This window comes from Rhamphochromis longiceps, linkage group LG3, assembly GCF_057381845.1.
Source record: "Rhamphochromis longiceps isolate RC_006_pf linkage group LG3, R_longiceps_female_GT1.1, whole genome shotgun sequence".
In the NCBI taxonomy this organism is placed as follows: Eukaryota; Metazoa; Chordata; class Actinopteri; order Cichliformes; family Cichlidae; genus Rhamphochromis; species Rhamphochromis longiceps.
In genome coordinates, this window is record NC_140559.1 from 36,706,618 (window position 1) to 36,724,473 (window position 17,856).

Here is a 17,856-nt window from a genome sequence, read left to right on the forward strand (position 1 = left end):
GTGAAAGCTACCTGTGCCCAAGCTCTGAAAATATCTGTGTTAAATAATTTAAATTGCTCAAAGGCATGTGAAAGTAGAGTATGTTCCAAAATGACCCCAAATACACCACAAAGAAAATGGACTCACGAACTGTGTGCTTTTCTTTCTTTTTTCTTCTTTTTTCAGTCCCATTATAAAAAAGTGTGTGTGTAAGAGAGAGAGGAAAGAGTGCTCCTTTCTAATGTGTTATAACCCCAGGATATCAAATACTGCCATTATGAGTGTTACAAGGTGTTCTTGGGCATTGATGCCACACTGTCCCACCAGTATTAAAATTTGTGATAAAGTTTCTCTTTGGAAACGCAACAAACCCAACGCTTTGGGGCAGGTTTTCTCAGACTTTAGTCACATAGACCTAGAGACCAGTCAGCAACGCTTTTAGAGACTTAAAGATATGGAGATCTTTGCAGCTGTCCTTATTGCACTTGCATGCAGAAAGTTTCCTTATATCAATCAATCAAAGCTTTATCCGTCACATGCAGGTTGCCCTGCAGTGAAATGGGACCCCCCCCCCCCCCCCGACCTTACACATATAGCACAAACATTACTTGGGGATACAGGTCGGAGATTGGTAGAATCAGAGAAAAAACATTCAAATGTACACTACAATGGGGAAAGTACAAGAGGAAAAAAAGAGACCCCTACTCATGCTGTGCTTCCATGGTAGGACAGCATGAGAACAGGAAACAAAAAAACTCCTCTGCACAAAAAAGCACATAAATGTCCACAGCACAACATTGTGAAGACATGACAAGCCACAGGGGTGGGTGGTTGGTGAGGAGTAATCCGAAGCGAACACAGCAGCCGCCCTGCACAGCGCTACCATTCCAGCGCGGCACACAGACCCGCCGTGTTCCCTCGCAGGAAACAAGCATCGAAGGCGTTGGAAAGGGAGGGGGGATGAGTGAGTGCCTATGCCTATAGTGTTATCATTCTTTTGATTCTGAGACCTCACCGCTGCAGTGATCCGTTCCGCGATGTCTTCCAACTGTCGCTCAAGGGTCTCATTTTGAGCAGGCCTCTCTCTGATGTATCCCCCCATACGCTCAATGGTGTTGTTTTGAGCCTTCACAGCAGCTGCAAGCGTCTCCAAGGTGTTGACCATATTACGTTCGTTGTGAGAGATTGCGCCTCGTTCCATTTCGATTCCAGCGGGCAGCCTTGGGGGGGTTTGAACAGCCGGTTCCGCTCTCTTATTTCTCCGATAAACCAGGGCTAAGCCAACTCCGATCAGCATGAACCCTGTTATCACGGTTCCGAATAGATAGATATCTTCAGCGTCCTCGATCGACAGTCCCGCCAGGCACATGATCCTCCAGTTCTGCCACCCGTCCATCGTGTATCCGGCAGGGAAAGTCCCTCCAGGGCACTCAGGCTCTCCCGAGCCCAGATTTCTCGTTGAGAAAAGGTTGCCAATAGCATTCAGAGACCAGTTGATCAAATCCATAATTCTCTTTTAGGTTTTAGAGGACGACAGTGGGAGGCTATTCCAGGGAAAGTAACAGAGGTGGGACCAAGTCATTGTTTTGCAAGTCTCAAGTAAGACTCAAGTCTTTATCCTCAAGTCTCAAGTAATGTCAGGCAAGTCAGAGTCAAGTCTCAAGTCACTGGTGTAAAAGTCCAAGTAAAGTCACAAGTCTGAAATTTTGAATTTCAAGTCCTTTCGAGTCTTTAAAAAAAAAAACGAAAAAAAAGCATGTTGCAGTTATGCTAAATGTAAATATTAGACCATGTAATTTTAAAATCTGTGTTTTTCTCAACACATGACAAAATAGTGAACTTAGAAAATATACACAAATTGTGAAATTGCACCTCTTTAAAATGCAGCTCAATTAAACCTAGCTCCAAGAATAATTTTCACCGACAGTTCTGAGATAAGCTGCAGGACTGGCTTTAAAATCGCATGACAAAAATATCATACACATTAAAAAAAACTGCATCACCAACGTAGCCTGGACAACATTTGCTAGTTAGATGAAGTCAGCTATCTCATCTTAGCATATTTATATGCATATTTATAATCATACGGTTCTTGGAGTGAGTGCATACACTCATGAAGTTTAGTAACTTCAGGTCACTGCAACAAGCCCAGGTACCGTTTACCGACGGATGGGTGCAGGACCTTGAAATGCACCGTGTAGAAAGTAAAGACCATCGTACGTATCATAAGTTTACCAGTCTCACAAATTGTCGTCATAAATACACATTCGTTAACCGTTTATTAATAGGACCTTTGAGCTCAATGGTAATTAATTAGCAGTGGAAATAATTTCTGGTAGCATCACAGAAATGTAGCAGTGACAATAATATTGTATGTTGTAATCGTACTGGACAATTAGTGATACAAAACAACTGTTTTATCCTGTGAATAAAAGTATATGTTTTTGTCAATGTACCATAATAACAGAAGCGAAACACAATATTGTGTCAGGACAATTCACTATTTATGCACAATAAACAAAGGAGCATAGCGCGACAATTTCTGCTCAGCGCCAGACTTGCTTGTAACCTATATCACCAATTATGTTATGAAAATGACGCATTAACTACAACAGCAGACTGACCTTTGTGGAAATGCTTGGAGCAGACTAACCTGTGAGCTGGAGGTTTCTGGGACGTTATATTTGGTCTTTGAATGGCTGCGATCCAGGCCATTCGTCGCGTCTTTGTTACTTCGGAAACATGGCTCGAACAATTTCTCTTCAACGACGTAATCCGATAACAACCGATCTCTTTACCCGTCGGCTTCCCGTGGCTGTCATGTGACCGGCTATTGCAGTTAATAATACAACGGCTTCTTGACATTTTTGTGTTTCTTTTTATCGCTGTATAACTGATTTTAATTGAAAGCCTGCGTGCGCTAGTACCGCTTGCCACGAGTTCCCAGAATCCTTTGCGGTTCTACCCGTGAATGACGTCACATTTTCAATCTCTATATAATATGCATGTTAAATTTTATATTTGGGGTAAAATATCAAGTCTTTTCAAGTAAACCGGTTCAAGTCCAATTCAAGTCCCAAGTCATTGGTGTAAAAGTCCAAGTCAAGTCACAAGTCTTAGAACATTTTTTCCAAGTCAAGTCTAAAGTCATAAAATCGAGTCCAAGTCATGTGACTCGAGTCCACACCTCTGGAAAGTAATGCACACAAGACAAGACAATGACATAGAGGCTAAGCAGGGAAGATAAGGGTGAGGAGGAGAGGAGAAAAGTGTGACCGCCTTCGCTGAGAGCTGAAGAAGAAGTGTCTAATATAGAGCACAAACTTGAGGGAGGAATGTATTTAAACAAAAAGGAATGTATTTAAACAAAAAGAGCACGAACTGGTGCAGCTGGACTGTAGTGGGCACTGTGCCAACGCTTTAGGCTCTATAGCTCACTCCAAATGTTTAGAGGGTCCTCAGTAATACTGGTATTTGGATGAAGCACAGCAAAACCTAACTGAACCTCACAGGCAGTCATGCTCTGGTATGATGAAAGGCAACCACACCTAAAAAGAGTGAGACATGCGGGCTCCTGTTTTAGTTCTTTGCAGCATCCAAACACCTGTGAAATAGCAAGTGCATGTTTCCCATAGAGATATACGAAATTACAAGAAATTATTTGTGTCACTTTCAAAGAGGTGACTTCATCCCAGCTCAGTCTCAGGAGTTTGTGAAATAGTCACCCAAAAAAATGAAAGAACTACACTTTTGTCAGTGAGCACAAATTTGTAAGTCATGCAATTCAGTGGGAAATATGTTTTGTCCCAAAAGCACGTATGTTCTGTAGAAAAAGCAAGTGTCACCATGGCAACCAGAAAGAAGTGTTTTATAAGCCATGGCAACTGTTGCGTTTATTTTTTAAACCTAACCCAGCAGATTTTAATGCCTAAAGCTGCGTCCACAGTGGAATCAATTGGCTGCGACCTGGCAACCACACACCACAGAAAATCAACTTCAAGCGACTGCACTACTTGCAAATAACCCCTGACAATGTAAAATGTAAAATGGGCGGGACCTGAGATAACCATTTCTCAACTTTTAGGCGGGCAACTGTAGCGACTAAGTGAGCACAGGATACTACTGATTGGCATGTGGCCTGGTAGTAAATACATGCTTTTTTCAGACAACAGTGCATCCCTCACAAAGCCTTATTTTGGTTAGTACATTACTTGCCCACTAATCAGCCCATCGGCCCAACACTAACCCAACAAGCTGAAAAATGATACCAACTGGTCAGGTTAGACAGGTTGTTATAGGATGACCCCAAATGGGTCACATTCCTATTTCCAGCCACCCTGGGAATAAAAATGTGCCATCCTGTCAGTTGAGTGGAAAATGAGAAAAGAAGTGTTTATGTATAATAAGTGAAAGCAAAACAAACAAAAAAAAAACATTAAGGTCCAATTACTGCATTCAATATGATAAAAGACCAGTTGGGGAGGGTGTGGTTCAAGGTAAACTGGTAGGCATCTACTTTAGACTCAGTTCAGGGGTTTTTGAAGGTTCTCAGTCATCCAGGTCATCATCATCTTTAAGTTTCTTGAAGACGTTTCACCTCTCGCCCAAGAAGCTTCTTGAGTTCTAAGAGGTGGAGAGCCCTATTTAAGCCCTATTGGGAGTGTCCATAAGAGGGTTGCTGACCCTCTATTGATCATCTGCCTAATCACATGAGCCAAGGTGTGAAAACAGGTGCTGGTTACTATCAGCCTAATTGTCATTTAAGTACGAGGATGGGTTGTTTTTATAAACAACACAAGTTGGAACACACACACCCAGACACACACACAACAGTAATCTGAATGAATTATTGTGTTTGCACTCAATCGCACCTAGACAGTTCATTTGCATTCAGAGCAATTTACACAAATAAGTGCAAAGCAGAGACAAATGAATACACTTACACACATTAAACAATACAAATGTTAACAGACCCACACCCACAAAGAAGCACAGTTTTTATTATTGTGTATGTAGCATTCAGTAAAATATGGACAGACATACTCTATCCTTCCTGATATTATCATAGACTCGCCGCCCACTAAAATATCTCAGCTGGAGGCTTGGTTGCGTCTGGAGATGTGCTCGCTTATCATCTCAAAATACACACTCACAAGTGGACACATGGGAACGTAGAAAGAAAAAAGCACAAAAATAAACACACACACACTTATTCGCATTTCATTCTTAAACATCCCACGCAAACGGGAACACGTCTCAATGGTTTTTGGTCGTTTGTGCTCTTCACAGGCAAAGACTCACTGTATGCGCGTGCTGACTATCACACACACATAAACTCTCCTTGAAGACATTTATGAGGTGCTAAATCACTAAGCTGCCTGACTGGTAAGGGTAAATAGAGAGGAGAGCCATACATACACACACACACACATGCTGTGATGTGAAGGAGTAAACATCAAAGCATCTGTTGGATTTTTATCTTTAGTATATTTTTGAATGAGTACAATGTTTAACGTTCTTTTCAGACCTTTTTTTGAGGAGTGTGGACAAAGTCTAAATTAGTCTGGTGGAGAATCACTTGGAGGGCAAAGGAAGCGGAGAAAATGCAGGACAGAAGAAGATTTGAGTGGGCGCGCTGATGGATGGCTGAAGAGGGAAGAAGAAATGGATGAAAGCTCAAAAGATTTAGAGAAGGAAAGCATGGAAATTTATTGAGTAAGACTGAGGGAGAGGAGTGGGTGAATGGAGTAGATGGATGGAAGGAAAGTAATCGAAAAGGGGGGATATATCAAGAATATATCAAGACAGACCAGAAGGAATGTAAGAGAGAGAGGTTTGATTTATTCTCAAATCATGAATGACTGGGTGAAAACAACTTGTGCATGCAGGAAGTTCAAATTAGATGATCTGATTCTTTTTTTTTTCTTCCATTGCTTCTTTCCGCAGTTCGCCCTCACCATCATCTCGGATAAACACCTCAGATATGTCCGTTCACAACAGCAAGGTTCAAAGCTGAATGCAGATACTGAAACCGACTGACACCCTGTGGCAAACGGACTACAGCGATTGGGTGGACAGAGGACGATGGTGGCCCGGAGCCATGGATATGAGTCATCCAATTTCCAGCTCTAAATTAAAAACTCTTAAAGTCTCACTTCCACTTGGATGTAGATGTGGCTGAACACCAAAAAGCAACTCGGGACAGTTTTGCTCAGCATATACCTTGAGAACTCCCTGGCAATGATTTGTTGGCCAGTAATGGGAGATACAAGCCTAACAGAACAATTTGAGGCTGTTTGGAACTAGCAAGATTTATTAAAACACAATAATAAAACCAAGAGCCCTTGTAGCTGCTTCTTCCCTATCCCCCTGCCCCAGCTTCCCTGTCATTCACAATCCCCCAGATTTCTCCCTATCCTGCTTTCTTCCCATCCCATCTGATCAACTCTTAGGTGATATCCTTCAGAGAAGTGTCCCTTAATTTTGAGTGCAGCTTCTTCTTCTGTATGCTTCTGAAGCAGATTGTCCAATCTCCAGTAATCTCTCTTTGAAATGGGTGGCCCAGCAAGGGCTCTTCTTGGCGGGTTCGGGACAACCACATCCTCCTTGGAGGTCGGGAGTCGAATGGCTTGGCCGAGCAACAACCCCTTAGATCTCAATCAAACCCTCCCATGGGGGATAGGACTTGGAAGCAGCAGCGGAGGTGGTGGTGCTTCCGGCATGAGTTTAGGTCTGGATAATTTAACAACCCAGGAGTCTGTGAGCAGGGCGGTTATCAAAGAGAAGAACTGGCCAGCACTGCTCATACTCGTCATCATTGCGCTGACGATCGGCGGAAACATTCTGGTCATCCTCGCGGTGTCGCTGGAAAAGAAGCTCCAGAATGCCACCAACTTCTTTCTGAGGTCACTGGCTGTAGCGGACATGCTCGTAGGGATCCTGGTTATGCCAATCTCTCTTATCAACATCCTCTATGGTAAGTTTATGGTACCCATAAATGACATCAGCATGAAACACTTATATACAAATAAAATTCACAACTCATCTCTGCTGACAGTAGCATATTTATAGTCTTACGCAACTTTAAAACATCAGTGAACAATTGGATGAGTTGGTTTGGTTTATATGTAAGTATATATGTTATTGCTGTCAGCGTTAATCTCGTTAAAATGCCGTTAATGCAATAACCGCATTTAAGGCGTCAAATCTCCGTTAGCGAGTTAATGGAGATTTGCCACGTAAATGCGGTTATGGCGTTAACGTCATTTTAACGAGATTAATGCTGACAGCACCCAAAAAAAGTCGTTCATTTTACTTTCTGTATCTTTGATTTTTTTTTTTTTCCATTTTTCTTTTCTTTTTCTGTTTTAGCCATTTAAGAATGATTCAAGAGTCAATCATCATCTTTGTGTGCCGTGATCTCAGCACTTGATCGGATGTGTTCACGGACATAGTGCAACCTGTGATCAGACCAGCTGATATCATTTAGGATAACTTAGTAAATTAGTGTTTGCAGTGAAGATAAACTGACCACTTAAACATTTAAATGACGCTTTTCTAGTTTTGTAGCTTCAGGCTGAAAAATCAAAGAGAAGGTGGAAAAATTGCTGCAAACTGAGAAACTACATTACTCCTACATTCTCAGTAAGCTCAGTACAGTCAAAAGGAACTTGTAAATTACTCGTACCGACTTTGAAAGAATAGCAAAACAGATGATCCACTTTCCTTAAGTGTTTGTAATTATGTATTCACTTCTTTACAGCCCCTCCTTTAATAATAAAAAGCCAGATTCATCCCTATAAATCTCAATCTTTAGACAATCTGCACCTGATCTCAAATATCCCCCCACTTGCCAGCTGTTGTCAGCACACTGACATGCGCCTGCCATCATTAAAAAACATTTTTCCGTGCAGTTATTGAAATGATTATTACTTCTCTGAGACGGCGCACACTGTTATTTTGCAAGTGAATCAAAAGCCGGAGGATGCCAGCTTAATAATTGCAATTTCATACCAGCTTTTTACTGCTGTTCTTGCTTCCAGTGTCCATGCCAGGATTCTGCATGAACGCCCACATTAGCATAATAGGATATGTGCATTCCCCAAGCACGTGTGAAAACATTCGATTAAAGATAGACTGTCTTCTTCTAATGTTTCAGCTAGCTCTCGACGTGAACGCCTCAGGAGGGAGGTACATTTCCTACTTCATACCTGTAAATGTCACCATCACAGAGACGATCACAGAGCTGATAGTCAGTGAGAAAATCTGTTTCAGAGATGTAGATAAACAGATGGTGACCTTTACAGGTTTCAGTGACAGCATTCTTTCTCAGTGCTCACATCACCGGCTTCCAAGAACTCTTAGCGCCTTATAATAAATGTGTCTATGTTTTTTGGCTAATATCATACTTCCAATCGTATGAAGCCATATTTTAAAGATTTTTGATTAATCTGTTCAGTAATCTGAGAAACGTGAGGACATTTATGAAGGTATATTTTCAGGGATGCTGTGCACGATATACCTTTTTAAAGGGTAGCTATAATGCTCATTGTTTCTAGACCCATGTTTTTATTATTCGACTGCACTGGAGTGTCTTTGCGTGATTTACGTTTTAAAATAATCTTTTTTTATCATTTAGCTTTTCTGCAGTTCATTCACTCTAAAGCAGTGTGTTTGAGCTCCCTTCCATCTCCTTTTAAGACAACTTTGTTCTGATTGGCTGCCCCTCACAATTTGAATAGCATGTGGGTGGGGCTTCTGTGCTACATGCCCACAGTTAAGTAGAGACAATAGTTGTAGTGAAACCAAGTGCATAGAGGACTTGAGCTTTTGGTTCACGGAGATTGCTTGAATATATACTCTGACCTCATTATTTGAAACTGTGGCCATGTTTTGAAAATGCCACTGTGACAAAATATATGACAGAAATTAATGAAACCCATAGTGTGGCTACTTTGACCTCTTTACAGCTACCATGTTGCTGGCAACGATTAAGGCAGGATTTGCCCTTTGTGTGGAATTATAGAAATTTGATCAGATCTTCTAGTTTCCAAAACTAGGCTTCCTTAGCAAAACGCAAACTAATCCTAACCCTCATTCAGTGGGGATTCTGGTGGATGTTAGTCCTCAGTCACAGAAGCCTAGAGACTGGTCTGCAAACTCATGGAAAAATTAATATTCCCAGACTGGTTGCAAGGGGTTGCAGCCATCCAGTCGCTATGGAAAGATTTGTATTCCACAACAAATTGGCAAGTGGTTGCTGGAGTTTGCTGGCTAATACTAAATTGGTGTCAAAGAGGTATGCAGTGCTGCATTGGAAACTGCGTCGGTCAATAGCAGAATGCTCTGGTCTCCAGTAGTTTGCATGGAAGATGCCAACCAGTTTGCAAATACTTGCAAACTGGTTGCTAAGTCAAAGTGGATTTGTGAAGATTTGAGGCTAAATGTAAATGAAGAACTTTTACGTTCAAAGTAAACGTTGCACTTTTTGAAACGTGTTGGTTGCAGCAGTAAGGCACAACTTGCCTTGAAGGCAAATGCTCTTCATTTCTGGTTTGTGTCACACAAGTTTCGCCACCAGTAGTTGGTTAGTGCTAGGAGGAAATACAACCATTCTCCAGGCATGTGTAACTCGGGCTTTAAGAGCTTAGTAGAATAGAAGAATATACAATGTTTTTAACAGTGATGACAGCAGCGCAGCCCTTTCTGCAAAAGCTTACCATGAAATTAATCATTAGGACTTGTAACAGGTCAGAACTTGAGGTTTTCACTGTGAAATTTGATGAAGCATGCAAACAAAGTATGCAAACTAATTGGATAAAAGGAAAAGTAAACTTAAGCAGTCATCATCAGTTTCATCATCTTGCGTGAGCAGTGCTTCAAGCAGTAGAACTAACAAGTCAAAAGCCAAAGGATAAGTCACATGAATTTAATTACACCATTGTAATTGAGTTTGATCACATTTTAAGTTTAAGAATTTTAGACGCCTTAGTTCAGCTGATTTAATAATCAAATTACCTCAGAAAACATGATGATGAATAGCTTTCTTTATTTTTCTTGGAAAGTTAATCATACCTCGACACAATGTCACAATCTCAGCTTTTGTTGCATTCTCACATCCCACAGCTGCAGATGCACGGCTTTAATCAATTGTGAATCAAGGACCCTGAACATGAACCAGGAGTTTTGACAGGAGTCGTGAAAGACTTTAAGACCTGTTTTAAAGAATAAAAGGTGGGGGGAAAAATAAAAGAATAGAAGGGGCTGTGTAGGTGTGTGGGTTAGTGAGGATGTGTGGAACCTCTTCTCCTTTAACAAAGAGAAAACTTCAACAGAATCAGGCTCAAGGATGATGGCCATCTGTCTCAAACGGTTGTGGTAAGGGTGAGATTGGAGACAGAAAAGAAGAGTGAGGAAGAGAGGCAACAAACAATACAGCGATAGACACTCAGCAGGTCAGTGAGGCCGGTGGCTTCAGATTAGAAACATGCAGCTCTGGAGGCAGAGATACCAGCAGACAGGGCAGAAAAAGCACAAACACGAGGAAAAAGAAGGCAAAGGAGAAAACAGGAGATCAGTGAAAGACAGTTTATTGAGGTCATCTTCATGAGGTGGGATTCATCTGTATGAGTTATAATAAGGCAAGAGGCATATAGGAGAATGAGAAAGATGTATTCTTTATCTCAAATATAAACCAAAATTAATCAATCTATCGTCTAAACATTATTTAGAGAAGAACGTTTTGCCATATTTCTTCCATCCCCCATATATAAACAAATACAATAAAGGCTTTTATACATTAACCCCTCCATGTATCTTGCGTTAACTAATAACGCAGTAGGACTGTCCAAAAGTTTTTTTCCTTCTTTACGATCACCACCCTGGTTATATCCTGGCGTCAAAATCATTTATACCCCCGTCGTTTATGCGCCATACTCAATTCAGTGTTCTCCTAAACAACAAAATCTCTACATCAGCGCAGCTTTAGAAGAAGAAGGCGAAACGAGTTTTCTCCAGGAAGACATAAGAAGTATTACAAACTTATCCGGTTGTATGTAGAGACACTCAAAGAGGAAGAGGAAGGAAAAGAGGAATAGCTCAGGGAAGATTCATGGATGCAGTGAAGACATGAAGATTGTCGGTGTGACAGAGGAGGATGCTAGGGATACTGTGAGATGAAGGCATATAATCCACTCTGTTGACCCATAATGTAAGTAGAAGAAGGGTTATACCGGCAAAAGAGCTGGTATAAGTGGACAGATATCAGCAGAACAGATGAAGTGGTTTTAAGCTTTCCTGGTTCTTTGTTTCTGAAGTCATGCTCACACTGGAGATAAAGATATATCAGCCTCTAACCCACCTGTTTCTAAATCTTTCTTTTATGTCCGCTACTTTTACGGCAGTTCAATAAAATACTAATAATGCTGCAGGCCAACTTCAATTCACCTTAAATGTATCAATTCTTGCTTCCCAGCTTATAAAATGCAGATGTGATTCTGCACATACTGTGTGGATATTCATGCTTCGGTCTAACTCTTTTATTTTGCCCTGCAGGCCTTTTGTTTCCCCTGCCAAACCTGACCACATTCACTACAGTCATGTGTTGGCTTTGTGGCAGGCAGGCATCCTGCTGGAATGCTAAGCAGGACGGGGAAGGTTGATTGCTGCTTAATGGGCCACGCGTGGCCAACGGACACACTCGCTGGCCCGCTCTGTGCCTGTCTGTTAGTTCAAGCCACCGCTGATTGCTCACTGTGGTAATCAATTTTTCACACAGACACACACTGAAACAAAACACTGACAAGTCTGTCCTTTCCTTTCGCTCTTTCAGATGCACAAACACACTGAGACAGATTGGCTGTTTGTCTCTCTGTCATTTATATTACACAGAAGAACACGAGTCCCTGCAAACACACCCAGTGCTCGCACACACACTTGAGTGGAGTCTGGATCTTTACGTGCAGTGTTATCCATCAGACTGGTACTTGACTGCATTGATCCTCACGGCTGACTGAGTGATCGACCAGACACACACACACACACACTCGCACGTCACTGAATGTTCTCACACCATTTCGACTGACAATAAATTATTCCATGATGATGATGACAATCATGATAAAAGATGAAGGGAATGGTAATTTAACAATGGTTTTTTACCCTCTCTCTTTCTAATGCATAGGCCTACATGACATTTACACACACACACACACACACACACACACACACACACACACACACACACACACACACACACACACACACACACACACACACACAGCTTTTAGAGAATATGTGTTTGCATTTCTTTAATTGGAATTGCCAGATGATTAAATTAAATTGATGGAGCATAGGCTTTTTAAAATAACAAGGATACACGCACACAAATACCGGCAGGCAATTTGTCATGTAATATAAAATGATTAGATAAATGTTCTTGGACAGGAATTATGAGTTTAATTATCATAATCAAATCGTGCATCTCTGATAAATCTCTAGAAACCCAGCTAACACCAACTGTTGGCATCTGGGCTCCAGTTAGACAAAGACATAAACTTGTTGTGTCTTCTGTTGGGTGTAAATGGTGCACCATTTATCCATGGATAAAGGTCTTCATGAATCATGTATTGCCGTTACAGAGTGTACTAGAACTTACATAGATCTTTTCTACTCCACACTCTACACTGCTTTCTTACTACAAGCCTCAACTACCGGTTCACACATTGCCTCTTTTCTGTGCCTAAGCACTTACACAAGCTAATATTCATACACAGGTGCATCGGGGGGGAGAACACAGTGTTCAATATCAGTATCAGTGTTGTAAGTTAAAGACCCTACAATAATACAGAGAAAACAGAGAAAACCTCAACAATCATATGACTCCCTGTGAGCAAGCACTTTGGCGACAGTGGGAAGGAAAAACTCCCTTTTAACAGGAAGAAGCCTCCAGAAAAACCAGGGTGAGGGAGGCAGGGACATCTACCATGACCGGCTGGGTTGACAGGAGGAAGGCAGGACAAAGACACACTGAGGAAGACAACCAGAGATTAATAATAGCAAATTATCAATAATAATACTGTAGCAAATGAGTACCTTGCCCACAGATTCTTAAAGATCTGGAGCCATGGTAGCTCACTTATTCCACACAAGATAAACAATTTGCACACTCCAAGCAAAAATACCAGCTAGTTCAGTCAGTAGAGCATGAGATGCTTAAGCTCAGGTTAGTGGGTTCAAGCCTCACGTGGGGCGTTTCTCTTTTCTCTATCAAGACAGAACTTATGTGAGTTTACTCTCATGTAAGGTGCTGACAAACAAGATTCTTTGGGCATCATACTGAATCTTAGTGTGGATTCAGGAGTGGAGGTTGTCTCCTAATTGTGAAGGTTTTTGGTTGAATCCTCACATTCTGTAGTCTGCATGTTGATAAATTCTTGGGAGTCAATGAATCCTCTGAATGTGAACTTTTGGTTAATAAAGCTTCTGTGTGTGAGTGAGGCTAGTGGTAAGAAGTCATTGCAAGAGCTCCTATCAAGTACCAGTCATTTACCACTAAGCCACCAGCTTGTAATCCGCACACTGGAGGAACTGTGGATTATTATACCTTCTCAGTAACAGCTTCCACAATTAGACAGACTTTATGTTAATTATTTATACTAGACTGTAAAGTCCTAAAATTCTAACGCGGGGGTTGAACCCACGACCCTGAGATTAAGAGTCTCATGCTCTACCGACTGAGCTAGCCGGGCCTGCATTGTGTTTTTGTTGTGCATTTACTTGCAAGAAAAGCTCTGTCTGATTTGATGTGGAAGCTGTTATTGCGAATATTCATTCCTCGAAACCCAAACACAGTCCCAGCCCTTCAGCTTGCTTGGTTTCCTTTAATAAATGCTTTCTTGGTGATTCTTTTGGTGTCAGTTGCTAGTTTCAGTGTGAGACACTGAGAGATACTGCACGCCAGTTCCAAACCTGTCTCGTTACCTTCTGTTTCTGTCAAAACACAAAGGCAGCGGCAACAAAGAAGAACAGCTCAACACTTCACAACAGGACTTTGCTCATCATGGTGGGGGCATCCATCTTTCATACACAGCTGAAGTCTCTCCTGTATGCAAACTTTGTTGCTGTGTAGTTAACTTTTTCAGCTGCACCAGTAATTGATTGAGTAGAGGGGAGGAACGTGAAAATCTTTTAACTTATCAGAAATATCTGATGCTTTTCCTCTTGGTAGGACAGTTTAAAAAAGCAACAGCAAGAACACGGAGGTCTTCTTCTGGGTAAGACTTATGGTTCTGTTTTTCAGGATAATTTGTTCTGTTTTGCAGACGCGATCTAATTTCCATTCTGCTTTTCAGCAATTTGTCCATGTTTTCCCTTCCTCCACATTGAGACCTTATGACGGGAGGGAGATATGGTGCCATCTCAACTGAATGTAATTCAGATTCATTTGGCTTCTTCCCTTCCTCAGGTCTCTGTTTGCTCAGTGATAAAACATACAGTAGACGTGATAATAAAACACTGATAATACATGAAGCGAGGAAACTGCTCATTTTTGAAGGTATCTCACTTCAAGTCTTATGGCCAAATATAAAACAAATACCCAAAACTATGAATTATTGATGTGGGGGAGGGCAGAATGGTTAGGTAAGGATGAAAATGAGATGGAACAAAGGCAAGAGAAAGGAAATGATATCTCATGGACTAAATTAAGGCAGGAGGAGATTACACAGACAGGAAAACACAGCCAAAAAAGTGCATGACATGCAAGGTCAACTCAATCAAAGTGTTCATTGAAGGCTATTTCTCTGCTCACAAACTGGAAACATAGATTCCTGAAGAAGACATGTTTAAAAAAACTGATTTTTCCCCAACAGTGAATTAACTCAACACATCAAAGTCTGTGCTTTAAGAAACTGGAAAGAAGGCCAATGTACACAGCCAGAGAAGGCCTATTATCATCTATCATATGTCATATACAGACATACAGGCTCGGGCCTTTTTTAGTCAGTGAGGGCTTGGATGCCTCTCCACACCTGGCGACGGTTGTTGTCCTTGAGGAAGCCCTCTATCCTCCTCCTGTAGGCCTCCTTGGCCTGTTTGATGCCCCTCCTCAGGTTGGCTCTGGCAGTGCTGTACAGGGAACTGTCCCTCAACCTGAAGGCTGAGTTACGAGTTCTGATCAAAGTCTGTACTTCACTCATCATACAAGGTTTTCAGTTAGGAAAAATCCAGATGGTTTTGATCACAGTCACATTCTTTACACAGCACTACATAGACTGAGTGAAGGTCTCCAAGTCCTGCTGTTCAAAGATGGACCAGTCTGTCAGATCAAAACAGTCCTGTAGCTGGAGGAGAGCATCATTTGGCCATGTTTTAATGACCCGGGTGCTTGGAGGGGGATGTAGGCAATGATGTTGAGTGATGTTACTGTCCACATGGTCCAGTGTCCCATCTGCCCTGGTAGGAATAACATGGTGGTGGAATTTGGGGAGTACAAATTTCAAACATGCCTTATTATGTGGAGTTCCCCAAGGTTCCATCTTGGGACCCCCTCTGTTTAACATTTACATGCTCCCACTGGCACAGATTATAAAGAACAACAAAATAAACTACCACAGCTATGCAGATGACACACAAATATATATCACAATGTCACCAGGAGACCGAGGCCCTGTACAGGCTCTTGGTAAATGCATTGAGGAAATCAATGACTGGTTGTGCCACAATTTTCTCCAACTAAACAAAAACAAAACTGAAGTAATAGTCTTTGGCGCCAAAGAAAAACGATTACAGGTCACCAGAGAACTTCAATCTATACATCTAAAAACCACAAACCAGGCGAGAAATTTGGGTGTAGTGATGGATGCAGACCTAAACTTAGAAAAACACATTAAGACAATAACAAAGTCAGCTTACTATCACCTCAAGAATATTTCAAGGATAAAAGATCTGATGTCTCAACAGGACCTGGAAAAACTAGTCCATGCATTCATTTTTAGTAGGCTTGATTACTGTAACAGCATCTTTACAGGTCTACCTAAAAAATCAGTCAGACAACTACAGCTCATTCAGAACTCTGCTGCTCGAGTCCTCACTAAGACCAAAAAAGTGGACCACATCAGTCCAGCTCTGAGGTCTTTACACTGGCTACCTGTCCGTCAGAGGATAGACTTTAAAGTTCTGATGCTGGCCTATAAAGCTCTGAATGGTTTAGGACCAAAATACATCAGTGACCTGCTGACCCAGTATGAACCTTCCAGATCCCTCAGGTCATCTGGATCCGGTCTTTTATCAGTTCCCAGAGTCAGAACCAGACACGGAGAAGCTGCATTCAGCTTTTATGCTCCTTATATCTGGAACAAACTCCCAGAAAGCCTCAGATCAGCTGAAACACTCAGTTTATTTAAATCCAGGTTGAAGACTCACCTATTCTCAGCTGCATTTGAATAAAGCACCAAATCCACACTTTTAAGCTTAAATTTCAAAACTTACACTAACTACTGATCTTATCTATTTCTAATTTTATCTGTTTTGGTTTTATATACTGTTTTGTTTGTTTGTTAAGCTTAAATTTCAAAACTTACATTAACTACTGATTTTATCTACTGTTCTGATTTTATCTGTTTTGATTTTATATACTGTTTTGTTTGTTTGTTTGTTTGTTTGTTTGTTTGTTTGTTAAGTGGGTTTAGAGCTCTGGGTAGCTCCCCAGCTGGGTCTAGACTGGGTCTAGAGAGTATTTTAAATTCAGGGAATTTAAAATAGAAAGTAGCTCGTCCACAGAAGGACTGGTAGCTCCCCTTACGATAAGGGTTCAGATCGCGCGAACAGGTGTGGGATTAGAGCTCTGGGTAGCTCCCCAACTGGGTCTAGACTGGGTCTAGAGAGTATTTTAAATTCAGGGAATTTAAAATAGAAAGTAGCTCGTCCACAGAAGGACTGGTAGCTCCCCTTACGATAAGGGTTCAGATCGCGCGAACAGGTGTGAAATGTGTGTGTTTAGTTAGTTTGTTTGTTTGCTTGTTTTAATTAATTTTAAATCATGCTTTTTATTTGTTTTTGTTTCTAATGTCTCTGTAAAGCACTTTGAATCACCTTGTTGTTGAATTGTGCTATACAAATAAATTTGCCTTGCCTTGCCTTGCCTTGCCTATTAAAGTCCCCAACAACAATATGGGTGCCTTCAGGGTGCTCTCTCTGCTGTTGAGAGCCTCCTGACGATAAGTTGGAAGTGGTTGAGTACTGAGCTAACGTTAGCATCGAGGAGGATGTAACCAATGGTAACGTTGGCTACCGTTAGCACATGAAGTAGATAAAGTGGGCCTGCACTAAGTGGACATGGCCTCTAAGTCTAGTGAGTAGTGACTGTCTATTATTCTACTGATCTGGAACCGATCCTGAAGCACATAAGCACAGAGCCCACCACCACTTCCCCTACCGGAGTCTTTGTTGTGGTGCTGGCGATGTAATGTCCGGCCCAGTAATTCCACTTGGGATCGAGGATGTTTGGATGGAGCAAGGATTCAGTTACCATCAGTAGACAACACTCCCAGACAAAGGTTATTAAGTGGATATCCACTTTATAACCCACAACCTTAAGCCATAACACAATACAAATTAATGGGTTCGATAAACTCTTAAATTTGCCTTGAAGAAAAAAAGTAGCTATAGAGACCAAAACTGTCCATTGTACCCAACTGTTAACATGGTTTTTTTTCTGGTTTTTGAGCCAGCCTCAAGCTGATGGCGGCAAGCCCATTTTTCCAACATGGTGTGTAAATGTTATGTGAAGCACATACTGAGGTCAGCTGAGTGCATAGACTGTGTGCACACGTGTGAAGTGAAAGGTAAATGTCAGTGAGTTTCCAAGAGTTCTAGTGC

At 41.5% G+C, this 17,856-nt stretch overlaps 1 protein-coding gene and 1 non-coding gene across 2 annotated transcripts in view; one reads left to right on the forward strand and one right to left on the reverse strand.

The window, feature by feature from the left end:
* Positions 1-6,427: 6,427 nt before the first annotated feature.
* The window catches only part of htr2cl1 (5-hydroxytryptamine (serotonin) receptor 2C, G protein-coupled-like 1), a 33,881-nt gene continuing 22,452 nt past the window's right edge, over positions 6,428-17,856 (forward strand). The window contains exon 1 of the mRNA XM_085402389.1: positions 6,428-6,955. Coding sequence (XP_085258515.1) covers positions 6,532-6,955 — 424 coding nt within the window. The 5' untranslated portion in view covers positions 6,428-6,531. The remainder of the gene's footprint in view (positions 6,956-17,856) is intronic.
* Positions 13,655-13,727, reverse strand: trnak-cuu (transfer RNA lysine (anticodon CUU)). Its single transcript has one exon. It is a non-coding gene; the product is annotated as a tRNA-Lys (tRNA).